At 39.3% G+C, this 27,799-nt stretch overlaps 1 protein-coding gene across 7 annotated transcripts in view; it reads left to right on the top strand.

The window, feature by feature from the left end:
• Positions 1 to 27,799, top strand: part of LOC138693007 (zinc finger protein 501-like) — a 161,261-nt gene that overhangs the window by 84,040 nt on the left and 49,422 nt on the right. For 3 of the 7 annotated variants that reach the window (XR_011330191.1, XR_011330193.1, XR_011330194.1), the window contains one exon: positions 3,383 to 5,452. Coding sequence is in view for 1 of the 7 variants with exons in the window: in XM_069816513.1 (XP_069672614.1) it covers positions 97 to 142 (46 nt within the window). In the remaining 6 variants the exon portion in view is untranslated. Of the gene's footprint in view, positions 1 to 96; positions 1,808 to 3,382; positions 5,453 to 23,881; positions 25,159 to 27,799 lie in introns of those variants that run through there. The other 4 variants (XR_011330192.1, XM_069816513.1, XR_011330195.1 and 1 more) reach the window with 4 other exon arrangements.

Below are 27,799 nucleotides of genomic sequence, written 5' to 3'. Positions count from 1 at the left end.
TAGTTAATAATAGTCCAAGATAGTTTTGCAAACACTGAACGGGAATTCATTTCATAAGCACTCGCAATAGTACTTCCTTTTGTGTATATTTTATAGGAGATCACCCCTTCATCCAGTCCACCCTTATACAGAACGCAGCTAATATCTACATTCCGCTCATGAGCTATGAGCCGGCTCGGAGAGCGCTAACCTTGTGCAGGCATGTTCTAGTGCCTTTGTTTGAGCATGCAAAGAAGAAGTACACCAGAGGACATCTTGGATGTGGTACGCACAACTTATGTTCCCAATCAATCTGTGGAATTGCTGTGATCACACAATAGCTGGTTTTCCAAGAACCATCAACCCAGTAGAAGGCTCACATGACAGATTAAACCTCCTGATGGACAAATCACATCTCTTACAGATTTCCTGCAAAAACTCCAAAACGAAATATCTCTAGTTTGTAGACAAAATCTCAGATTGGACGAACGTGGTTCCCCCAAAAAGAGGAAAACTATGTAGAACCAGAGAAAAGGATAACCAGAATTCTTTAAAGATAGGATAAATATAAAGATATTTGGCTACTTGCGAGCTATTGCTTACAATACAACAGGCAATTTATTTTAAGCTTCTATAGCATTAGCCTAATTGTTTTGAAATAAATATTTATTACGCTTTAACTTCCTTGTTACTTATTGCTTGGGAGAAATGTTGTCCAGAACGAACAGTGTGTACTGAATTTGTCACGATACAAATTGTGTTTGGTACGAAATACATGGGACGAAACGTACTGGTACGAATTCCCTGAAGCAAATTGTCGCATAATTCAACTAATGACTGACAGGAAAAGAGAGTGAAATTAATGTTCCAGCTGCTGTTGCTGTAGATCCGCAAGTCAGTTCCAGCACATTTGCACGAAGAAGTGACATGAATCAGGGAAGGTACTACGCGTTCTACACTGTCATAAGTCCCATCCATATCATGTCTCCATCGGGAGCTGCATGGAAACGATTTTGACAATCGTGTTAACTTTTGTACATGGACATGTACACGTGTCTTGTTTACTGATGAACCAATATTTACCAATCATGGCCCATAAGCCCTTTTCTCATGGAAGGAATACTTGATTTTCAAAAGTAGCTCAATCTCCTAACAGATCAACTTCCACATATGTCAGAAGATGTTCCACTACAAACTAGAAGGAACCTGTAGTATCAGCATGATTCCTGTCCAGCACATAGTGTACAACATATTACAGCTTGTCTTCACCAATTGTTTCAAAATCGTTGGATTGGACGAAGGGGACCTGTACCTTGGTCAGCCTGTTCACCATATTTCTTCCTTTAGATTCTTTTCTGTGGAGAGAGCTAAAAGACACTGTCTACAAGGACATACCAAATGATATGAAACAACAAATTATTGCTGCCTGTCCTGAAATTTCTGCAGATATGCTAGAACATGATAGCAATCTTTACATAGCAGACGGAAAGCTTTTATTGAAGCTGGTGGTCGTCATTTTGAACACAACCTTTGAAAGCCAAGTTTCTCTTTCTGTGTAAGAATCCAAAGAATTAGTTTATTCACTTTTGTTTCTCTTAAGTTAGTACTAATGCATGAAGCAGACATCTGTCGATATTTACAATTTTCAAATATGATATCTTGTAAACCACTTAGAATATAAATCTGCAAAAAACACCGTTGATATTATAATGTACTCTAGTTTTATTTTGTTCATGTCAGTAGGTATTCTTCCATTTGAAAAATGTAACTGCCTAAAAAAAATTCACATTCTAATAATGATTAAAGTCTGTGTATGGGCTACAATAAATTATGAGTTCTTGGTTACACTTCAATTCTGTGGTAACAAGGGCATCAGTACCAGCTTCCATTTCAGAAATATTCGGAGTACAAATTTTAAATGATTCAGCTTGTGTGTATATATATATATATATATATATATATATATATATATATATATATATATATATATATATGTATACAGGGACATAATTTTATTTGTATTAACATTTCTAATATTAACCTGACTATACCTTTGGATTAACGGTTGAGAACCGGAAACACCGTTTGCTACCCCCTTCCAAGACTGGAGTTCGATGATACTGGCATAAAATACAAACAAATCGCTTTACTAGGTATAGGAAGGAATAAAAATTACGTAAACTAGGAAATGTCGCGAATTTGAGTTTGATAATTTTCATTTGGTTTTTGTTTAATCAAAATACAGTACTGTATTAACAATGAGTGTTTTTACTCACGAACTCAGCTATCCATTCGGACGTATTCATTATGCAGTGTATATTATACTGTATATAGCACATTAGCGTACAATGTAGAAAAAGAAGTTAAATTGCAAAATAATCATAATATGGATATTTAAACACATTTATGAAAATGGTGGCCATTCATTTCGATACAGGCTTCAGTTCTTTTGTGCATATTATCGCACTATAGAGTCATAGACTATTGTACCTAATTGCAATTACCAGTCTCGTCCTTCGAACTAGTATCTCTCGTTGAATTAATTCTGTACCTGCTGTAAAAAGAGTACCTTACGTACTGTAAATTCAGTCTTCACTTCTGCCCGATCTGAAAAGGTTAAATTACTCAGACATGCTGTCTACTGTCTGTCCAAATGGTTTTTCGCAGGGGCGTAGAAAGGGGGGAAATCACGTGACAGTTAATTACTTAAGGAGTCCTTTGATTTAAGTTATTTTAAACAGTTGTGTAATATTACTTAGACATCCAATTCCTAACAGAAATGAATGTATTCAGAAAAGAGCAAAGACAGTCCAGCCACTAGTCTTTACAGAGGGGCGAGCAGAAGTGGGTGAGGGAAACTGGGATGCAACGTGGGCAAACGGACGACAGTACCCGTTGCGAAAATACGATTCAATATTGAAAGCTCTTTCGTCACTGGAAAACGCGGACGTATTTCTGGAACGTACTATACTCACTAACTCAGTACTAATAAAAATAAAATGTCACTGATATATATATATATATATATATATATATATATACACGGACGCACGCGCGCGCACACAGACACACACACACACACACACACACACACTGTTTATAGAATAATAATTGTATCTAAAGTCACCAGAATCTGTGTGACTTTAGACAGATTTCATAAGGAAAAAAAAACCAGCTAAATGGTTTCAAACATGATATTTTCCACATAAAATTGGTTGTAAAGAAGACCGGAATGTAGAGATAATTTTAATATTTCCAACACATTATTTGCAACAATGTATCTCTAACGATAATGTACTTTCTGGTGACATTAAGTTTTTTTTTTGGCTTGAATGTTCATTACTTCAGTGTATACCGGTATTTGTTGGGACTTTTTTTTATTCACTGAGTATATTTTCGTCAGGATTGCAGCTACAAGCGACAGTACTGTATCATCGGAATTCGACGGTATTGCATACGAAGAGCACAAGCCTGTATGTGAGTCTCCCAAGAATTCAGGTTTCTCAGGAACACCTACACGGACTCCTGAAGATGAGAAGCAATTGGAAATCGAAATGTCTAGAAAATCTTTCTCGATTTCGGCAAAAATAACCGGGCATTTACGCAAGAATGTAACCAACAAACCTTTCAAATGCGATGTTTGTGGCAAGTGTTACTCGCATTCAGGTAATCTAAGTCGGCATAAACGCATGCACACTGGCGAGAGACCTTTCACATGCGATGTTTGTGGTAAGTGTTTCTCGAATTCGTGCTCCCTAAAAAGACATAAACCCGTGCACACGGGGGAGAAACCTTTCAAGTGCAATGATTGTGGGATGTGTTTCTCGCGTTCGAATAACTTGGCAAGCCATGAACGCTTGCACACAGGTCAGAAACCTTTCAGATGCGATGTTTGTGGTAAGTGTTTCTCGAATACGTGTTCCCTGAAAAGGCATGAACCCGTGCACACAGGCGATAAACCTTTTAAATGCAATGATTGTGGGAAGTGTTTCTCGCGTTTAAATAACCTAAAATGCCATGAAGGTATGCACACTGGCGAGAAACCTTTCAGATGTGATGTTTGTGGTAAGTGTTTCTCGAATTCGTGGTCCCTAAAAAGACATGAACCCGTGCACACAGGCCAGAAACCTGTGAAATGTGAAATTTATGGCACGTATTACTCGGAGTCTAGTAGTGTAAAAACACATGAACACCTGCACACAGTTGAGAAATCTTTCAGCTGCGATGTTTGTGGCAAGTGTTTCTCGAATTCGTGTTCCCTAAATAGACATGAAACTTTGCACACAGTTGAGAAACGTTTCAAATGCGATGTTTGTGGAAAGTGTTATTCGGATTCAAGTAATCTAAGTCGACATGAACGCTTGCACACTGGTGAGAGACCTTTCAGGTGTAATATTTGTAGTAAGTCTTTCTCGAATTCGTGTTCCCTAAAAAGACATGAACCCGTGCACACAGGCGAGACACCTTTCAAATGCAATGATTGTGGGAAGTGTTTCTCACGTTCGAATAATCTAAAAAGCCATGAACGCCTGCACAGAGGTGACAAACCTTTCAAATGCGGTGTTTGTGGTAAGTGTTACTCGGATTCAAGTAATCTAACCCAGCACGAACGCATGCACACTGGTGAGAAACCGTTTAGATGTGATATTTGTGGTAAGTGCTTCTCCACTTCGAGTTGCCAAAAAAGACATAAACGTCTGCACACTGGCGAGAAGCCTTTCAGATGTGATATGTGTGGTAAGTGTTACTCGGATTCAAGTAACCTAAGCCAGCATGAACGCAAGCATACCAGCGAGAAACGTTTCAGGTGTGATATTTGTGGTAAGTTTTTCTGGAATTCGAGTTGGCTTAAAAGACATGAACGCGTGCACACAGGCGAAAAACCTTTCAAATGTGATAATTGTGGGAAGTGTTTCTCGAGTTTGAGTTCCCTAAAAAGACATGAACCAATGCACATGGGTGAGAAACCTTTCAAATGCGGTGTATGTGGAAAGTGTTATTTGGATTCACATTCCCTAAAAAAACATAAACACCTGCACACAGGCGAGAAACCTTTCAGGTGCGGTGTTTGTGGTAAGTGTTTTTCGGATTCAAGTTCCCTAAAACGACATGATCGTTTGTTACACAGGCAAAAAAAACATTGAAATACAGTGATTGCGGGAAATTTTCTCGCATTCCAATAAGCTAAAAGTCATGAACTAGTGCACACAGGTGAGAAACAGTTGAAATGCGGTGTTTGTGTTGTTTCTCGGATTCAAGTTCCCAAAAAGACATGAAGGCCTGCACACAAGCCAAAAGCCTTCTAAATGCAATGTTTGTGAAATACGTTTATCACTCTCAAGTGGCCTAAACAGACCAGAACTCGTGTGCACAGTTGAGAAACTTCCAATTGTGGAGTTTCTCGCACTCTGGTAACCTGAAAGTCCATGAATGTCGGTGCACAGGTGAGAAGCCTTTAAATATGATCTTTGTGGTAAGTGTATCTCGCATTCAAGTAGCCTAGGAATCCATGCTCTCTAGGACACAGGCGAGAAAATTTTGAAATGTTATTTGTAATTATCTATTTATCGCAAACGAGTAGCATAGTAGCTTATAAACGCCTGCACACACAGGTGAGAAACATTTTAATTATGATTCTTGTGTTTTTCGGCGACGAGTAGCCTTAACCCATTTATGCCCAGATTATTTTTTTTTTTAATTTTTGTTTCACATATCATATTAAGTGAGTCAGAGGGACGTTGTAAGCATGAGGAACTATGAAAATACTGATTTTGTTACTTGGGTAAAAATTTATGGGATGGGTCGATAACGAGCCACTAGGCACTTCGTCGAGAATTTGTTCATTATAATGTTTTGATGAATTCTTTTTTTATTTATGCTTTTGCGTAGTATGCAACTTGTTAAATTTAAAAGTAATGTATAAACAAATCATTACCATACTAAAAACATACGATTTTTAAAGATATTTATTGAATAATTTCTCTGAGAGCTACATTCACATTCACATATATTTTACATTGACAAATCTGAAAGGAAACCTTGTACTGGATGAAATAAATAATTAGAAAAACAATAAATTATGGTACATGATATAAGGTCCACACCAGTGGAGTAACGTTTAGCGCATCTGGCCGCGAAACCAAGTTGTCCGGGTTCGAATCCCGGTATGGCAAGTTACCTGGTTGAGGTTTTTTCCGGCGTTTTCCCTCAACCCAATATGAGAAAATGCGGTGTAACTATTGGTGCTCAATCCCTGACTCATTTCACAGGCATTATCACCTTCATCTCATTCAGACGCTAAATAATCTGAGATGTTGATACAACGTCGTAAAATATCCTGCTAAAAATACATGACATATCTCCTTAGTTCTACTCATGATATGGTGCACCTCTGACATGCTTTTACATTGCCACAAATCTTGTATCAGGTCTTTGTTGTTGGGCTATAATTAGGTACCCAGTGATCCTTCCTCCGGTGTTCTTTGATGGTATCGAAGGAACGAATTCGTCTTCCACTTTTTGGAGAAATGTCATATTTTAAGCTTGCGTTATTTCGTGGCCGAAGGCGAGTGCATCCAAACACTTTCCATATGATCAACTACCAGTACTGCAAAGCCAAGCATTGTTCACGCATACATCTAATAACCACGAAAATAATGATATGTGCCATTTTTTACACGTAGATCAGAAGTATGTACGCGACTGATATTGCAATTATATTTACCGAAAACATAAGGCAGACGAACTTTGATATCGTCTTTCTTCTTGTAAAGGGGCTACTCCATGTTGGTTAGACATGATGCTCACCTTTATTTCTTTCGCACTTTATTCTACGTGTCGGTGGTGGAGAATTGTCAATTTTATTGCTGATAAGATCTGAATCTTTTCTAATATCTATGCCTCCTGCCCCCTTCCTCATTATAAGTCTGAACAATATCTGGTAGCTCTGTCACTAACTCTGCTTGTAGTTGAGTTCGGTCGGAGTCCTTGCAATCTTCATCTCCAGAATCTGCATCCGTTGTCCTCAGGCAGACCAATGAATATATCTGCCCCGTATTTTGGGATTTCGGAAGAATCAGATCTCTCCAACTATCGTAGATTTTAGATTACTTTTAGACCAGTGAGTCTGAAAAGAGGAAATAATTGTGATTATGGAAACTGTAATGAAGGATCTCATTTTTCAGATGGGGCCGGTAAGGGACTCTCATGAAGAGAATAAAAAGACAAATGGGGTCATTCTGATTGTTATTCACACTCGGCTGTCATTACACAAATAAAACAATGTTGTAAACGAAAGCGGTAATAATCCTGAGATATTCTGAGAAATGCTTTCAGAATTATCATCCCCAAAACCACTTCTAATCCTAACACAAACTTCTATTGAGGCAGTTGTTCGTAAAAACATCACTAAAAAAATAAGAAAACGAAATGATATCATAATGAAAAGCTATGTGAAAGGTAATTCTCGAATAAGTGCTTAGTGGGTCGTTATCGACCCACACTAAATTCTAAGTCCGACTGTACAGCAAATAACGTAAATATACAAGATACACATTCTCCTGAATATTCTTGGCAGGAAACGCTGATTGTTAATATAATTCATGGATTGACAAGAGTTTTTACTCACTCTTTTTTCCTCCAAGGTAGACGGTAGTTGCGTCATGTTATTCGACAAGTTCCCGCGCAATAATGACGTGGTCTATTGGTTTCTCGCGTGTTCCACAAGTGCAATGTACCTTGTGCATCTAAGAAAAGTAGACACGTAGTGTTGCCTAGACTAATTCGCGTGACAAATAATTTTAATCGATGGGTTGAAAACGACCCACCTGGGCATAAATGGGTTTTAAAATCCTTGAACGCTTGCACAGATGCGAGATATCTTCGAAATGAAATACTTCTCGGATGAGAAGGGTAGGATGAATGGAAACAAAATTAGTTGCAGTTTCATTATTGATTTTTGAGAAGTTTCCAAATGCACCATTGTTGCAGCCAAATTGTGTTCTCATCATAGTCCGTTTTCTTTCTAACTAAACGACGACCATTGTTGTCAATTTGAAGCCAAGACAATGTAGAGTGATGAACAACACTGCAGATCACTGTAGCCTGCGCTGAACCGTGATGGGATTGTATTTAACAGCAGTTCCCAATCTTTTTTACTCGCGAACACCTTCCACAACGATCTCATTTGGGTGAACCACTGACTTCTAAGTATACATGCAGTAGACATGCATAAGATTTAATTCCAAGCAAAAGGTTTAATAACTTTAAATTAACTTAACCCTTAACGGTTAAAACCTATAGTTACGGCTTCAAAGTTACACAACCTGTAGGCCTAGTTGCAATAATAAATACAAGTTTTCATTGTAATTATTCACCTCTTCCTTGGAATTCAGTGAGAAGGTTGCGCGTACTTTCCATGGCACAGAGCTTTGAAGTGAACAACAACAGAAGTTGAATAAAGTCTCAGATCACTTTCAGCACAAAGTCTGTTTCTGTATTTATTTTTTAAATAGGCATATGAGGAAAACGACTTCTCGCACAAATATGTGGATGAAAAGGGTAATAAAGCCGTTATGGCTTTATTCACTAACACTGGGAAATCCTTTAAACTCAACCAAAAACCAATTAATGACAAAGATTTATAACTTTTCTGTAACTGAAAGTCAGTAGAAATTTCAAGAAGCTGCTCTTTTTCATCTACGCATTAGTGTGGATTCTGAAATTGACTTTTCGAAGGGATTGTGAATCCAATTGTTATTATTGTACATAGCAGGGAAATATCGCTGGTGCTCGTGTAAAGGGGGTTAAGTATGAATTGACTAAACTGGAATAAGTACAGATTTGAACTATCCACAATTACTTTTTTTCTTGTGTTAAAGGGGTTAAGTTATTCTTCCATCTATGATGCAGTTACAGTGCTCCATAGTTTGTGACAAAGGGGTTTTGTTCAGTATCAAAGGAGAGAAGTTTACATACCTTACAATTTGACTTAACCTCCTTTACACGAGCACCTGCGATATTCTCTGAAGGTTTTTCCAAGTCCCTTCAAATGTTCTTTAACCATGTACTTGACATTTTGTCCAAAGAAAGATGATTTTCCACCAGGAAGTTGTGAAGGGTATCAAAGCACTTGCTTTGTTTGCTATTGAAACACGTTTCCCAAAATTTAAGTTTTTTTAATGAATCATTCACTACGGTCTTGCACAATATAAACGTTTATATTTGACCCCTGGAGAGATAAGTTTAAACGGTTAGTTTTTTAGAAAATGTCTGCCAAATAAGCTAAAGTCTGAAGCCAGATTTCATCTTCCATGCACTTTGCTTGGTGAAAGGCATGGCTGTTGAGAAAAACGTAAACTTCGTCTTTAAGCTCGTATAGTCCGGAAATAGTTCTACCTCGAAATAGCCACCTAACTTCAGTATGAGATAGACACTTACAAATGCTTCCCATTTCCTCACAAAGCACGGTAAAGATGCGGGAATTTGTAGTAGTAGTATTAGTAGTATTTATTTATTTAACCTGGTAGAGATAAGACAGTCAGGCCTTCTCTGCCCCTCTACCAGGGGATTACAGCTATAATATGAAGAATAAAATTACAATTAATCTTAAATTTACAATTAAAATTGCAATAAAAATTAAAGTACGACAAGATGACCTGATTAATGAACGCTAGACATTTTATCATAGAAGTTAAGAACAAAGAATATTTTTTGTATTTACTGAATTACAAATTAAACCTATAATAACAAAATTCTATAGTGATGAAATTACCGAATATTGAAATATTTTGTGATATATTAAGAGAACTATTTACAAGAAACCATGTCTGAACGAGTCTCAATTACTGACCAAGTGCCTAGTAAGTTTGCGTTTGAGTTGAGTTTTATTTCGACATTATGTAGGGCGAGCCTTAATAAAATTTATTATTTTCGCTGCATCGTCCAGCACACATTTCAATCCATCGGGCATGTGTTTAGAAACAAGAGCCTGTCTATGAATGCAACAATGTGTCCAAGAAACGTTCATCGCTACCGATTTCACTTTGGCAACAAACCCAGCATAACACTCTGTCATAGATTTCTCAGCATCTGAACAAATGCCTGCACACTGAGTCCAGTCTATTGATTTTTCGCGAAAATATTCGTCGGTTAACTTCAATATATCTGCTCCCGTAGTTCTCTCTTTTAAGGGTTTGCAGAATAGTAGTTCCTCTTCTACAGACTCCCCATTAATATAAAGGACGAAAAGTAACAAAATGGCTAAATTGGTAACATCAGTCTATACGTCAAGTTGAATCGCAAGAGGACTGGCATGAACTCTTTTCAAAATTTCATTTTCGACATAATTTTCCATGTCTTTAATTCGGCGGTTGATCGTATTGTCGGACAATGGTACCATATTAACTTTTTTTTTAAGATTCTCCAAGCATGCACTTACTACAGTATTTATAAATGGCTGCACTAAATCTTCATCTATTGAATGAGGTTTTGCCGTTTTAGCAATTCTGTAGCTAACGCGATAAGACACTTCAAGAGCATTCTCATTGTCACTGTTTGCAGCGGATACAAAAGTAGTTAAGTCATTTCTCCACTCACTACTTTTCGTGTAAAAGAATCAGCAGATTTGTATACGAGGGTGGGGTGTTTAGTTGCTAAATGGCGTTTAAGTAGAGAAAGTTTCAGACCACTGTTAGCAAGAATGTCACCATAAACAACACACTGTGGTCTTTGACAGTCCTTGTCATCTATATATGAAAATCCAAACCTAATGTAATTATCATCGTTCTTTCTTTTCTTTACACACGGTTCACTTTTGTCGGATTGACACACATCACTAGAAGCTGAATGACCTGTAGACACAACACTAACTTGCGATTTTGTTAAACTCTGTTTCCACTTTTCAACCAGTTATCTATTTTAATGTGAACGAAAACGATTCTGATAGACAACTAACAACTTACTGCATTTGCCAGAAAGAAAGAAGAAGTAGACTATTGTTGAAAATACAAAATTAAATATGTTTGTTGAAATTCCACATTAACATCTAAAATCAATTAATAATTTATTATTATTATTATTATTATTATTATTATTATTATTATTATTAATATTATTATTATAACAATGCCGCAGAAATGAAGGAAACAATAATAGGCCTAACTTCGAAACCCGCCATTACGGAAAAGTTTTGACGAACCCCTTGAAATATTTTGCGAACCCCCTGAGTTGGGAAACGTTGGATTATAATAATGGTGAAGGAGACGTACAAGTTTCTTGGGGTTCTGCGTAAGACGTCACCTTGGTTAGAAGAGCGCTAGAAAGCATATCGCAATATGCAATAACAGTTATATTTTTAAATTATCGGGAATATATGAAAGTTAAAAAAGGAACAAGTCATCAGTGCACAGAGGAAATCACATACAACAATAATAGTAATCATAGTGATTAAGAAAATATTAATAATAATGATGGTGATAACAATGCTAATAATTATATTATGATATTAATCATGACATCAGTGATGAAATAATGATAATGAAGTTAATCCGGGTAAAGATGATACTAATGATGAAATAATAATAATAGTGGTAGTAGTAGTACTAGTAGTAGTAGTAGTAATAATAATAATAATAATAATAATAATAATAATAATAATAATAATAATAATAATAATGAAGGTAGTGATATTAATGTTACTAATGACGACATAATAATACAAATAATTATAACATTGTGACTATAATCATTATAACCTAAATATATCTAAAATGATCTATAAAATCACATAAAATTGCTTGAAAATGTTAGTCTTAAATTTAGGGTATAGCAGTAGAACAAAATCGTTACTTCTGTAACGTTAGAACTGAAATTAAAACTAACATTAATTTGATTTCGCGAACTTGTATTTTCTAGGAAAGAGAACGTATAAAAAATATTACCTTATTTTTGTATTGTGAGGAAGTCCTTTCCACATTCGCTGATATAACTTTAGCAAACTTGAAATGCGCCAAATCATTGACAGTGACAACTTCTTCAATGTAAGAAGTATCAAATGCATCATAAAAGTCTCTGTAAAAATCTGACGATTTATTCTCCTTCATGGATACACTTTGTTGCTGTAAAAGTTGCGTGGATTTCTTCTTACTTGCTTGTTGCATTGCCTGTATATGCTTATTCCGACTCACAGGTTTTTGAACGGTGAATTTTCTTTCAGCTGATACCTTTGTTTCACATAACTTACTGGATAATACTTCACCGTCCATAAAGAAAGCATCATGTCCAAATTCAGTTACAATTTGTCTTAAATGACAAGATTTAGATGGCTTTATTTTAGCATGGCTGAATGAAACTATGAAAACTGGACAACAAACATTCCTCTCCGAAAATCTGTAATTAACTAAATCTGTCACAGTGAAAACAACGAATGAAGTGCTAAAATAACTACTTTCAACATATATGTACATTATCGAGCGACATGTTGTTTTTTTATTTTTACTAAAGGTAGGTTGGAATTAGGAGAATTGGTTGCAGTGACAAGAATAAGTATATTTAAGACACACTCTCAACATGAACATTGTCGAGCCAGTGATCAAACTTCCATTTATTTCGTTAGGTTAAAAATAAATTAAAAAAAAATTTAATTATTTAAAGTAATTTAATATTTTGCAAAAAAAAAAAAAAAAAAAAAAAAAGAGGATCCTATATACAGAAAGTAAATTGCGAAAATAATGACGAAAAAAAGACTTAAAACTTAAAAAAATAACCTAAAACTTCAAAAATAGAAAATGTGGCGAAACAAATGTACAATAGAATTAATATTTCATAAACAGAGGTTCGTGTTCAGGATTGTAATACTTGAGAGCAATGCATACTCCTTGATGGAAGAAAGATGGCATGTCACTAAATCCGGGCCCTGATAATAATAATAATAATAATAATAATAATAATAATAATAATAATTAAAAATCAGCAGAATCATAAGAGTTTTATTAATAATAATAATAATAATAATAAGCATAATCTTTTATTGATCTAAATGAGGGGTTGGAAAGCAATGGTGGATCATTAATGTTTAGGTGAGGGATTTGGACTTTATCCAGTCAGGGTTCAGTCATACAGAATAGATGTACGTAACGGTCCCAACAGTAGGTTTTTTCCTTTCTCTCCTTCCTTCCACCTGAAGACGAAGGGAGAACCATCCTTCGAACGGTTGTGTCTTAATTTTTGATTGTGACAACCAGCAATGGAAAAAGTCTAAAACCCTCACCTTAAAAATCATCTTTTATCCTCTGTAATTATAATGATGAATTTTTTAAAGACTCCATTCCATTTTGTAATTTTGTCCTTCCCTTCTTCGCTAAAGTGTCCCCATTTTGCATTCAGAATTTTATCAGTTGTGGGGGAAAAATGTCATTGCAGAGCGTCTGGTCCTTTGATATTAATATGTTGTTGTTGTTGTTACTTATTTTGGGACGTCCTATCGCCTTTCTTCTTTAACGCGATGTTAACGTCCATGTTAACCTATAATATCTTTCTTGATTGGTGTCGATAACACAAATTTATTAAATATACAATTCTTATAACTTCATTTTGCATCTGCGAATGTGTCGAATAAGTGCTTTCAATATAAGCAAATTTGAGGAAGCAATTAAGTTTAAAATCGAACAGAGACCTTGCCCCTGTATAGGAAACACTTCTGATAGGAATCTCTGTATTGCAGAGAGATACGTTCACACCCAAGCAAAACATGATTTAGGTCGCCCCACTGACCTCAGATACATCTAGCAGAATCAGTTAATCGAATCTTATATTGATAAGCTGGGGTAAGTGCTATGTTACGCCTAATATTCATAATTAACGAAATCTCTTGTCTCGTTAATGCTGCCATCTGATAGATGGGTCTTGGTTTTTTTTCCGTCCCGTCTCTTTACTGTCTGGACGTATTGGATGAGATAATCCTGAAGAGTCAGGGGTTCATTTATCGTTGGCATAACCTTCGCTGCTGACTTCGTCATCTGATCCACATATTCGTTTCCAGGAATACCTCAATGACTAGGAATCCATACCAGTTATATGTCATTATTTCATGTTTGGAGTTCTAAGATAACTTGTTTGCAGTGTACCAAAGCCATAGACTGTGATATATGAACTGTTGTATCTATAATAGCTTGGAGGGCACTCCTCGAGTCCGTAAAGATCCGTATATGTGAGTCGTATATGTGACGTATGGAAACCAGCGCCTCTTCCACTGCACGGATTTCAGCCGTAAATATGGAAGTATTTTTATGTAAACTGACCGCTTTTTTATCTCCTGTGGTTTTATTAAAGTAGGCCGCACCGGTTCCTTCTTCCATTTTTGACCCATTCGTGTAGATTTCCAAGAGATTTGGGTAAGTCATCTTTATCTGTTGTATGTATTCACACAAAAAAGCACTACTGGATTGGCAGTTTGCAAACTTTTGCATCTCAGTGGATATGTTGTTTGTAAAGATCTGATAATCGGTGCAGTAAACAGGGAATCTTGGGGATTTGCAGACCGTAGAGTTTTTATAATATGTACCAAAAATCTTTATAAATTGCGGGCTGCGGCCTATCAATTCCTCTCCCCCAACTCGTAAGTATAACAAAAACAACCATTTAAGTTTTTTATATAGGTATGACTCATATTTGCAAATATCGTTCCCATGATCTGGTGGCAAGCACTAACTTGTCTTGTATAGAACTTCGATAATTGCAGTTCTTGAAAAACTCGTATTTTCTTGGGGTTTCCTCTTAAACCAAGGATTTGTTTAGCTTTATACCATACACTGTCGACGATAATTTCTGTCGTATTATCTTATTTGGGTGTGGAAGTACACCAGTGCCATACTCCAACACTGCTTGGATCATATTGTTATATAGCAACATCAGTGCTTTGGGGTGGTTATCCCATCTCTTGCCCGTGATGTGTTTGACAATCATCTTCCTTAATTGGAGTTTTTGTAGGATGTAATTGTAATGGTCGGACCCCGTCAAATTGGCATCCAGGATCACCCCAAGAAATTTACATTTAAGTAGAGTAGGCAAGGTATGTTCCACAATCTTGATCTATTGGCATTCATCCATCCTGGGCTTAACAGAGGCGAAGATTAAGTGTTGACTCTTCCTGGGGTTAACTTCCAAACCTAACCTCTCTAACTCTTTAATGACCATATTGATATCGCTGTGATGTAATCTCGAGGTAACCTGGAAATTAGATTGATGGTATTTATAGTATAATGCAATGTCGTCTACATATAGAAGCATTTTTAGTCTACACCTGTGGACTAATGGTCAGCGCGTCTGGCCGCGAAACCAGGTAGCCCGGGTTCGATTCCCGGTCGGGGCAAGTTACCTGGTTGAGGTTTTTTCCGGGGTTTTCCCTCAACCCAACATGAGCAAATGCTGGGTAACTTTCGGTGCTGGACCCCGGACTCATTTCACCGGCATTATCACCTTCATCTCATTCAGACGCTAAATAACCAAAGATGTTGATAAAGCGTCGTAAAAATAACCTACTACTAGAAGCATTTTTGTCACTTGCAGCGGTAGTTTACTCAATGGAGACAGGTATATATGGAAGAGAATGGGGCTTAAAGCTGATCATTGGGGTAATACGATGGAGGAAGTCCTCGTCTCCGTGACCGAGAAGCCTGGATGAAGTCGAATTTTTCTCTCCGTCATTAAAAGGGCTATAAGCTGGAGAAAAGCAGGTGGGAGTTGCAATTGTTGGAGTATATCCATTAGCATTCCAATAAGTACAGAATCGTATGCCCTTGAATGGTCAAGGAATACAACTGACATCCTCTTCTTTTGAAGTTTGGCTATTTTGGCTTCAGCGATAATAGTCATAACATTCCATGTTGTGTTATATCTTTTCCTGAAACCATGTTGATTTTGAGGCCATAACCCGTATCTTTCCAAATGGAAAGATATTCTGGACGCCAAGATTTTTTAAAAAACTTTCCTTAAGACATTGCTCAGTGCTGTAAGTCTATAATGAGTTGCTAGGTCACCAACCGTATTGGGTTTTTGGATAGGTATTACATAGAAGTCCTGCCAACGAGCCGGAATTCTCGGATGACATAGCAGGCTCGAGAAAAGTTATGCCAGGTGTTGTAAAACTGGATTAGGGAAAGCCGCTAAACTGGTATAAGTTATACTATCTGGGTCTGGAGCAGACTTACTTCGGTGAGCTGTGATTATATTGGAGATTTCTTGATTGGTAATAGGATGCAGTAATTCCGACGAAATGCCGTTATTGGGATAATTGTAACCCTGTGCTGTATCATCTTGTGCTACTAATTTTAGAAAAGCATACCGGTACTGTAAATCAGTAGTGAGTGAAATGGGTGATGAGTGTCGTACCATTTGATGGCTTTCCAAATATCGGTTTCTAACGAATGGGCATTAATCTGAGTTGCATAGGCTTTCCAGGCCGACCGCTTATACTTGACTATTAATCTCCTCACCTTACCATATTGTCGTTTAACTGCAATGAAAGTGACGAGGGAGGGCTGTCGCCGGAAAGTATTTAAATAACGCCGTCTTAAAGCAATTTCTTTTTGTATATTCGAATTCCACCATAGAGGTTTAATTTTTAGAGCCTGTTTCCTCTTCTCTGTCAACGGGTACTTTTCCTCCAGGTAATGGTAAATAGTTTTGTGAAAGTCCTGTAAGGAGGCACTGTCTAATAGCTTTTCTTGGAGATCTACTGCCGCCCTGGTCCAATCCACGTTCTTCTTCTGAGTTGATCCATTTGGACAAAAAAACATATTCTTGTTGTACATTAATAGTGAAAATAATAGGAAAGTGATCACTTCCTAATGTATCGGTGTGTGTTCTCCAATTTGTTCTTGGTATTAACTTTCGTGACACCATGGTTAAGTCCGGTGCCGAGTTTTGTTGGTGACAGGAACCTAGTCGTGTCGGACACGTGGAATTAATAATACACATGTCATTTTCATATATCGAAGCAAGGAAAGGAAATCTTCCTGGGTAGGTATTTAGATAACTTGGCAGAAAACCAAGATTGAAGTCACCACAGACGATATATTGTTTAGTTGGGTCGTGTGGGAAATTGACGTAATATAATTTTGAAGAGTGTTGTAAACGAAAATTATAATTAAACCCCGTTTTTCTAAGGTAATTTCAATAGCTTGTAATTTGTAATTATAATTCATAATTTTCCTATAACTATCCAAGGATATTTTAGGCGATATAAGAACTAATATTCCACCTCCCTTTTCTGGGCGATCCATCCGGATCTGCGTGAAGGGGGCAAAATTAATTTTCTTATTCTGTGTGAGCCAAGTCTCACACAAAAAGATGAAATCAAAGTTGAAGTCTTGTATGAATTTTTTAACTTCATCTATTTTGTTGGAGAGACTACGACAGTTCCATTGAAGGAAATTATACATTATGGGTTGAATGGCGCAGTTAGGTTTTGAATAACTTGTCTAATTTGATACTGTTCAGTTTCAGCACAAGCATTCATAACAGCTTCCAAAGACGCAAGTGTCTTTTTTAGGATACTATGTTCTATCATCTTAAAACGGGACTACTACCGACCGTGTATTCTGGTTGGTGGTCTGATGGGCTTTCTGAAGTTTCGCCGTACCTTCCTGGGATCAATGTAGGGGTCCGGTGATTTGGAATCAAAGTTTCAGCATATTGCTTGCGAAATTCTTTGGATAGATTTGGTTGAACCTTTTTTAATTTTAGCCCTTGTTTGAACCGCCTGTTGTACTTCATATCTTCTCTTCAGTTGACTGCCTCCCATACTCGGTGATGCCGGAAATTGCTGACGGGAACGATGTTCAGCCTGGACCTGCTCCGGGTTTGTAACTCGTTCTGGTACTAACGGTGGGAATGCCTCGCCTACAGACGCTGTTGACAGATGTTGCTGCTCCTGGAAGTCTGCAAAAGGTTTTTTTTTTCCTTTGTGTATTGCAAATGCGTCATATCTTGATTTCTTGAGTTCATCTATTTTCTTTAATATCGCTAATTCCAATTTGTAATGGGGACATTCCACAATATTAGCCTTAGGGGCTAAAGTACAGTTACCACATGTCGCGGATTCCGCCTTACATTCCTCAATTAAGTGACGTCCGGAGCATTTTAGGCACTTCGCTTCATTTCGACAGAACTTTTTTGTATGCCCATATTTCCAGCACTGACGACATTGAAGAACGAAACTATTATAGGCCTATTTAATGACTGGGTATAACATATAAAATCATTTAATTTCTTTTGGCAGTCGCTGAGAACGGAAGGTGATCATACCGTAGTGGATGGGTGCCATTCTATTTCCCCTTTATCGTTATGAATTTTTTATTAAATCTTATCAACGATTTAATTTCATATTTCTCGGAGCATTGACTGTACTGTTTAATTTCTTCTTCAGTGACATCTAACTCTACGTTCTTGATTACTCCCTTCACGTGTATTTGATAGGACGGAATGAAAGTATTGGATCGATATTTACAATCGAAGTCTGACATCAAAAATTTATTAGCATCCAAGTATGTCTTGAAATGAATTTCAAATTTAGATTTCCCCGCATCTGAATATTTGGCATCTGATCGTCGAACAGTAATTTACCTAATTGTAGTGGGTGTAGATGACTGATTAAACTCTCTTTTGCCATAAGTATCACCAGAAAGGGACCTGAATCTCTATATGAATACAAATCTTTCTTGTTGTTTGCGAGAAAGCCATTTCATTCGTTTCCTGATTCAAGGCCGGCATTTCCGGCCGTTGCACTAAATCATCTGGTCTTGTACTATTTACGGAAACCGGATTCTCTGTTGATTTCGATTTTGTAGGAAATACCCGACATGAAATGATCTCTGCTGGTAAATCTGTCGTCACAAAATCTATTTCTTCAACTTCCGAAATACTACTGTTTGGATCCATAGACGTTGGTATGGACTCCCATGAAATCTTGACATGATCTTGATTCACTTCCTGACCAAATGCATCTATCTCCATTTTATTTTCTTATACACTATCTCCCGACGGAGAGTAACTCCGCGGGTATTTCCCCAAAGACCCTCAGAAATTTGTAAAGTATCAATAAACTACAATATCTAAACATTCAAAAGCAAAGTATGCAGATGTTGAAAGCACTTATATTATACACCACAGATTAAATAGAGAACATATATCCGGTCACTAGAGTAATACCACCGAACTGTATCACTTCTCAAACCGAACTGCAATATTAATATTGTGAATTTTATTTAGTAACAACAATGTAATTTATTCGTCACAACAATAATTCCTTTCTACAATTCACCTTAAACGCTCTCGTCAACAATTGGATCTTCACTCACACAGTATTCGTTATAGCACTCCACCGACGACAATGACAATTGACTTGGACTATTACGCACAACAATGAACTGTTAATCTTAACTAATATTTACAAAGCACTATTTACAAATCAGAACTACCAGTTCTCAGTTCACAGTTCTTCTATCTCAGTCACTCGAGTTCACGGTATCTCGAACCACAGACCTTCAGAGACAGTTCACTGTACTCGAACTCGGGTCCCTCCAACTGCGGTCCACTGCACTCGAACTCAGGCCTTCGGATGCTGACGCAGATGCGGACGCACACTCGAGTCGAACTCCGGCTGGCTTGCTTGCTCTGGCTTTCTCACTGACTGAATAACTGAAAACTCTACAACAACAACAACTCTCTAGTTCGCTGGCGCCTGCTCTTTTATAGCAAAATCATAGTTGCGAGAACCTTCTACAGGTGTGTAGAGAATTATCTCAATATCTCTACATCGACATTTCTGGAAGGGCCGGGAAGGTCCGTTCCCCCTTCCCTCCGTAAGCAGCTGCGCGCGCGGACTCGTCGCGTGACGTAATACACCCTCTCTCTTCTCTCCACCGCGCGACGTCATTCAATGTTCCGTGGAGCCTGTGCGATCTGCTTTCTTGCGGGACGCTGGTCGTGAGTTCGAATCTCACGTCGCTGTCACATTGCTCCCTCCTTAGGACTGCTCGTCTCGGGCAGTCCCTTGGTAGGCTGCTAGTCGGTCCAACGTTTGGGGTCCTCGGGCTGCTCCCTCCTTATGGTGGCGCCACCCCATCCTTGGCTTGGCTGGGCAGAGATACTCGTACTGCGTGGGCGCCATCTTGCTTTTCCCCTTGGCCCTCCAAGGAGAGCTCGCTGGCCACGGGTTGGTCCTCGGCGTCCATCAGGAACACTTCATCCCGACCAAGACGGAGTATACGGCGCCGGACGTCCACCGTCGCATCGAGTAACCGCATGGCGTCGAGTCCCAGGACGACGTCCTCGGTGATGTTGGCGACGAACACCCACATCTCCAGTTTCCTCTTCCCCAAGGTCAGGTCCAGGAAGACCTCTCTCTGGATGGGCAAGCTCTCGCCTGAAGCAGTCCGTAGCTCGTATTGGCGCAGCGGCGTCCTCCCAGGTAGGCCACGCACGACGTCTGGTCTGGCGATAGTGAGCATCGCCCCAGTGTCCACCAGTACTCTGCATGGACGGCCTCTTATCCGTCCTTCAGCAATCAGCCCATCGTCGCACCTTCTGTCGACCGGTTTCAGGACGAGCCGAGGGGACGGTGATGATGGCGCCGACGTGCTCCTCCTAGCATCGGCCCCCTCTCTCTCCTGACTGTTGCCACGTCGGTCGCAACTCCTCCGCAGGTGCCCAGGTTCACCGCAGGACCAGCAGGTGGACACCCGTCGTCCCCGTTGCTCAGGCGACTGCTGACTCCTCTCAGTGCCAGCCACCTCTCTCTCCGGCCGGTGGCCAGAGCGGTCGCAGTCCCTCCTTAGGTGTCCCGGTCTCCCGCAGGACCAGCAGATGGGCGCCCGTCGTCTCCGCCGCTCCGTTGACTGTTGGCGCTCCTCGACGTCGGCCACCTCTCTCTCCTGCCTGTGACCGGATCGGTCACAGTCCCTTCTCAGGTGTCCCGGTCTGCCGCAGGACCAGCAGGTGGGCGCCCGTCGTTTCCGCCGCTCCGTTGACTGCTGGCGCTCCTCGACGTCGGCCACCTCTCTCTCCTGCCTGTGGCCGGATTGGTCACAGTCCCTGCTCATGTGTCCCGGTTTGCCACAGGACCAGCAGGTGGGCGCCCGTCGTCTCCGCCGCTCCGTTGACTGCCGCTCGGGTGGCTTCGGTTGGCGCCCCCCAGCATCCGTCGCCGTGACGCTCCTGATCCAGTGCGGTGCTGAGACTCCCGCCGCCGACTTGGCCGCCTCCATCCTGAGGGCCGCCGCCAGAGCTGCGTTGATGGTACGATGCTCTGCCAGGAGTAGCTGTTGTCTGATTTCGGGGTCTCGAACTCCGCTGCCGAAGGTGTAGGCCGCCTCTCCAGCGATGAAATCATTAGGTAGGCCCCTGAGCGCCTTATGGGCCAGTTGTTCCACCGCCATCGCGAATTCTTGCAGGGACTCGCCTGACTGTTGGACCCTCGTTTTCAGTTGGGTCCTGAATGCTGCAGCAAGTTGATGGTCACCATAACGTCCCTCCAAGGCCGCCATTATCTCAGCGGCTGTCCCATCTTCTGGAACGCTGTGAAGAATCTCTGAAGCCTGTCCCTGAAGCGCGGCCAGCAGCTGAGTAGTTTTCTCTGCTGGCGTCCACCCATTGTGCTCTGCGATGGCCTCGAACTGGCGACGGAATATCGCCCAAGACGTCGTACCGTCGAACTTCGGCGTCTTGACGTTGTGATGTCTGGCTGAAGCCGATGGTTCCGCAGGGGCACTATATGGAGTCCTCAACTCTGTGGCCGCTTCTTGCATGGCTCGTCGAACCTCCTCGGCAACTATCTGTTTATGTTCTCTAGCCTGGCGATCCACCAACGCGAGAATGTGCTTGTTTTCTTCAGCATGTCGGTCCATCACCTCACTCGTCTGCTCTTGACGACGCTCGAGATCGCGGATTTTTCCGTCGAAATGGTCTACCTCCTGTCTCAACTCGGCTACTCTCTCGTTTATAGTTGTAAAATTCTGGTTTAATTTATCCAGATCGGCCTTAAGTTCGTCTTTCACAATGGCGACAATTCCATCTACGTGGGCCGAAACACTTTCGATTTGTGTAGTGACGTCATCTTTCACTCCGCTTATGTCGCCTTTCACTCCGTTTATGTCACTTTTCATCTCTGTTTTCACTTCGCTTATGTCACTTTTCATCTCCGTTTTAACATCACTTATGTCGTTCTTCATTTCTGCTTTTACTGCACTTATGTCGTTTTTCATTTCAGCTTTCATTTCCGCGATGGCTTGCAGGATTTGCTGTAGGTTCTCCATTGTCGATAATATCCCACTTCTGACACCAGTGTGAATTTTATTTAGTAACAACAATGTAATTTATTCGTCACAACAATAATTCCTTTCTACAATTCACCTTAAACGCTCTCGTCAACAATTGGATCTTCACTCACACAGTATTCGTTATAGCACTCCACCGACGACAATGACAATTGACTTGGACTATTACGCACAACAATGAACTGTTAATCTTAACTAATATTTACAAAGCACTATTTACAAATCAGAACTACCAGTTCTCAGTTCACAGTTCTTCTATCTCAGTCACTCGAGTTCACGGTATCTCGAACCACAGACCTTCAGAGACAGTTCACTGTACTCGAACTCGGGTCCCTCCAACTGCGGTCCACTGCACTCGAACTCAGGCCTTCGGATGCTGACGCAGATGCGGACGCACACTCGAGTCGAACTCCGGCTGGCTTGCTTGCTCTGGCTTTCTCACTGACTGAATAACTGAAAACTCTACAACAACAACAACTCTCTAGTTCGCTGGCGCCTGCTCTTTTATAGCAAAATCATAGTTGCGAGAACCTTCTACAGGTGTGTAGAGAATTATCTCAATATCTCTACATCGACATTTCTGGAAGGGCCGGGAAGGTCCGTTCCCCCTTCCCTCCGTAAGCAGCTGCGCGCGCGGACTCGTCGCGTGACGTAATACACCCTCTCTCTTCTCTCCACCGCGCGACGTCATTCAATGTTCCGTGGAGCCTGTGCGATCTGCTTTCTTGCGGGACGCTGGTCGTGAGTTCGAATCTCACGTCGCTGTCACAATATTAATAACACTGGTCAACATGATTTTTGTCTCATGAGTACCAATAGTTGTACTTGATGCAGTTTTTTGATCGTATTTTCAAATATGTATTCGGAATTTCTCCATCACCCACAGTTTTTTTTTTTTTTCAATTTCACTTTTCTAAAACAAACGTTTTTTCGTCAATTTGTCCATTGTCAAATAAAAGCTCCTAGGGCATTACAAATATGATGGAACCAATGGTACTGTTGCTACTGTTGTACAGGTTCAGACCAACGAGTTAGAAAGACAAGCTCTCTCTAACTCGTTGGTTAAGACATAATGAGACATGTACAGACCACCGCCTGCTGAATAATCATCTACAGACATGCACAAACGTGAACTAGTGTAGCACGCATTCATCAGAACGATGCCAGTTGTGAGATAGCAGTGAACCGCGTTATCATGAGTGCTTTGTGTGTCTGAATTAATGTGTATTACATCATTTACAAAATTATTTCGGTGAATGTTACTTATGTCGCGCCCATTATAGAGACATAGGCCAATTTTACACTAAACATATTTAGTATAACTTACAGGATAATAATATTATAATAACTGATTTTCTTTGCACTTTTTTAACTCATCATATTAAACAGAGAAATGGAATAAGTTCACAAAGCACAAATTGATAAATATATCACGTTTAATAAATTAAATTTACACAATTCTACTCAGTAAACAATTCGCAAAAAAAAAAAAAAAAACAACTGGTTCCAAAGCAAAAAATGAATATCAATTTTTGGACATAATCAGATTTTGCTATGTATGTTTAGGGTTGCCAGCTCTGGTAAATAAAATTACCGGCGATTTTACACTTGCAACAAATTTGCATGAATAAAAGTAAATAACTGAAAATGCCTTTGAATTATACTATGGAATAGTGTAAATTGGATGTGATCACTGGAAGAGCTGTAACCCCATCCAACCCGCCCAACACATGTACTTTATTTATATACCAAAATCCTCGTCCGTGAATAAAGAAGAAAAACCATATTTCATTATTGTGACATATATGAGGTAGAGAGAGTCAATTGTTTCAGCGTGACAAGAGACACGCGCAGTTTGTGATTGGAAACTGTAATGGCGTGCGAGGGATGTGATATGAATTTAATGGATTTCGGAGCTATACTGCGAAATACAGTAGAATGGAAGGATTATCTGGTTTCACACGGTATTTTCCGGCAATCAGTAGCGTGTCCAACATGTGGCGACATAAAACATTTGATAATAGCCAGGAACAACAGATGTTATTACAGGTGCAAAAAACGCCACGGAAACGTACCGAGATGTAATTTTGAACGCAGTGCTAGGCAAGGTTCTTTTGTGGGTGGTAGCAAGTTATCTGTTGAGCAAATTCTGAAGTTCTGCGCTCTATGGTGCCTGCTACCTAATCCTAGGTACAGAGTATTGACCGAGGAAACCAGAATTTCGAAGAAAACGGCTACAGACTGGTCTACCTTCTGTCGGGAGGTGTGCCTGGATTGGGTTTACAACCATAGGCGACAGATAGGAGGCCCCGGAAGTGTAGTCGAAATTGATGAAAGTAAATTTGGACGCCGAAAATACAACAGGGGTAGACGCGTTGAAGGCCAATGGGTTTTTGTGGGAATAGAACGCGGAAATGCCGGAAACTTCTTCCTGGTTCCTGTACAGAACCGCAACGCTCAAACTTTGATATATATAATCAGGCAGTGGATTCTTCCTGGAACGACTATAGTATCTGACTGCTGGAAAGGCTATAACGTGTTGCAAAATGAAGGCTTCGTGCATCTTCGTGTTAACCATTCTGTGGAGTTTGTTGACACTGCCGCTGGCGGTGAGATTCACATCGACAACTTAACGCGCCTAGCGGGACAAACCTTGCCCGTTCACACCCAAAACATTGAAAGGAAGAGGCTGTCCGTGAAGTACTCGATGCCTGTGTTCGGCCGAAGGAAGGAGCATTTCGAGGGATACTTTGCCGAGCACATATTCAAGGCGAACTTCCCCAGGTCCCGTCTGTTGTGCGAGTTCTACAAAAGGGCGGCACTCCTATATCCATCACAACCATAAATCGTAAGTAGGCCTATTACTGTAAATGTAACCCAACTTAACCACTCATATAACACTACACACCTAATCTAACCTAACCAACTTAACATAACCTCATATAATGCTATACACCTTATCTAACATAACCTAACCTTTCATATAATGCTACACACCTAATCTACCCTAACCTAACCTTTGAGAATACTATACACATAATCGAACCTATCATAACCTTATATAATACTATACATAACATAATCTCATAATGCTACACGCCTAATCTAACCTAACCTAACCTTTGAGAATGCTACACACATAATCTAACCAAACATAACCTCATATAATACCTTTCATATAATGCTACACACCTAATCTACCCTAACCTTACTTAACCTCATATAATACTATACACATAATCTAACATAACCTAACCTTTCATATAATGCTACACACCTAATCTACCCTAACCTAACCTAACCTTTGAGAATACTACACACATAATCTAATCTAACATAACCTCATATAATGTTATACATAACATAACCTCATATAATACCTTTCATATAATGCTACACACATAATCTAACCTAACCTTTGAGAATACTACACACATAATCTAACCAAACATAACCTCATATAATACTGTACATAACATAACCGTCCACACCTGTGGAGTAACGGTCAGCGCGTCTGGCTGCGAAACCAGGTGGCCCGGGTTCGAATCCCGGTCGGGGCAAGTTACCTGGTTGAGGTTTTTTCTGGGGTTTTCCCTCAACCCAATACGAGCAAATGCTGGGTAACTTTCGGTGCTGGACCCCGGACTCATTTCACCGGCATTATCACCTTCATTTCATTCAGACGCTAAATAACCTAGATGTTGATACAGCGTCGTAAAATAACCCAATAAAATAAAAAAACATAACATAACCTCATATAATACCTTTCATATAATGCTACACACTTAATCTACCCTAACCTAACCTAACATGCAACTGTATTTAAATAATTTTATTAAAACACGATCATTTTTGCCCAGGTAGCATAGGCTACATTTTACTGCAAGGATAATTCCTTTAATATGCTTCTTAAATTGATATTGCATCCAATATATCAGTGGTCATCAGCACAGCGCACTTATCCACGAATAAGAGATGTACTAGCGTGCATCCGTGGCTGCTGGCGGGTATGCTTTCTCCCTCACCCTTCTGCACTACGGTGCATCTTACGAAACACTTCTTACGCGTTACCCATTTCAGCGAGTATTGACGACCACTGTAAAATAAGACAATTGGCCCAGGGAGCATTCTCTTTTGGCACAAGGATGATTTATGTAACATGTTTCTAAATTAGTCTTTTAAATACCGGTACATTCTTTAATATAATTTGGTCCAGGGAGCATTCTCTTTTGGCACAAGGATGATTTATGTAACATGTTTCTAAATTATTAGTCTTTTGAATACCGGTACATTATTTAATAAATCACTGAAAAATAAATGTTAATATAGGAAAGTGGCGTGAGTACGGAATTATTATTATATTTTGGCGCATCAATTTTACGTAAACAACGACAAATAAAAACTAGCATGCCACATAACATTATTTTAAGAAATACAGGAAACAAGCATGAATAATATTCACCATTCTTAATGATCGTGGGATAGAAAAAAAAAGAATGGAATAGAAATTACATACAAATGTGCGTGTAATAAACAATAAGCAAACCATCTTCTATTAATCATTTCAAAACAACGTGAATATAGCGTAGATTGTGTAGAGAAATAATTTATTATATGTTGCTCCCAATGTGCATGATTGTTAACTTATGAAAACAAATGAAAATTAACATGGCATATAAACACTATTTGAAGAAAGATAGGAGATATTGAGTAATATTCATCGTTCATAACGATCTGTGGATGGGCAATAACAATGAAATATGTATAAAATAGAAATTACATACAGGTGAGTATATAAAGAACAGTAAGTAGAGTCATATCTGATTAATAAGCTTAAATTACTCCAGTTAGTGTAAGAGTGGCCTATATCTAACGATGTCTCCCAGCAAATTACTTAATTATTTAAAAACAAAAAAAACGTGATAGAAGATTGAATTTGTGTATTTTCTCTGAAACTATCCAAATATTTGTAGGCAGTCTTTTACATTAGATTGCCGAAAATTGGTTTATAGCGCAACATTGGCAGTGATAAAAGTGAAATATTCGTTCAGTGGGCGTTGGATACTCTACATTGATCATTATTTCTTTTAATTAGTCGTTAGTTACAAAAATCATCCTAACAACTTTTGTTACAGTATATATTTGGTGTAGTGACGCTCAAGCCCCAAAGGCGAAACCTTACTCCATTAGTGAAAAAGTGTTATGAACTTTATTTTGGGTATAAAGTGGGGGACCAAACAAGGACCTAGGACCCACATATCTGTTGTTTATCATGTTCTAGGCTTCTCACTGCATGGAAGAATGGCACACGTCACATGCCAAGGGAACCCAAAGATCACTCCTCTGACTGTTATTTCTGCTTAACAAACATTAAAGGGATTACGTCAATACCAAAACATGCAGTGGTGTAGCCTATCTTAACTTGCAATCTGCAATGAGACGAGTTGCAAACTGCGAAGCCTCCAGAACATGTGACATTAGATGAAGAG

This window comes from Periplaneta americana, chromosome 17, assembly GCF_040183065.1.
Source record: "Periplaneta americana isolate PAMFEO1 chromosome 17, P.americana_PAMFEO1_priV1, whole genome shotgun sequence".
NCBI lineage: Eukaryota > Metazoa > Arthropoda > Insecta > Blattodea > Blattidae > Periplaneta > Periplaneta americana.
This window is presented reverse-complemented; position numbering and strand designations above follow the sequence as displayed.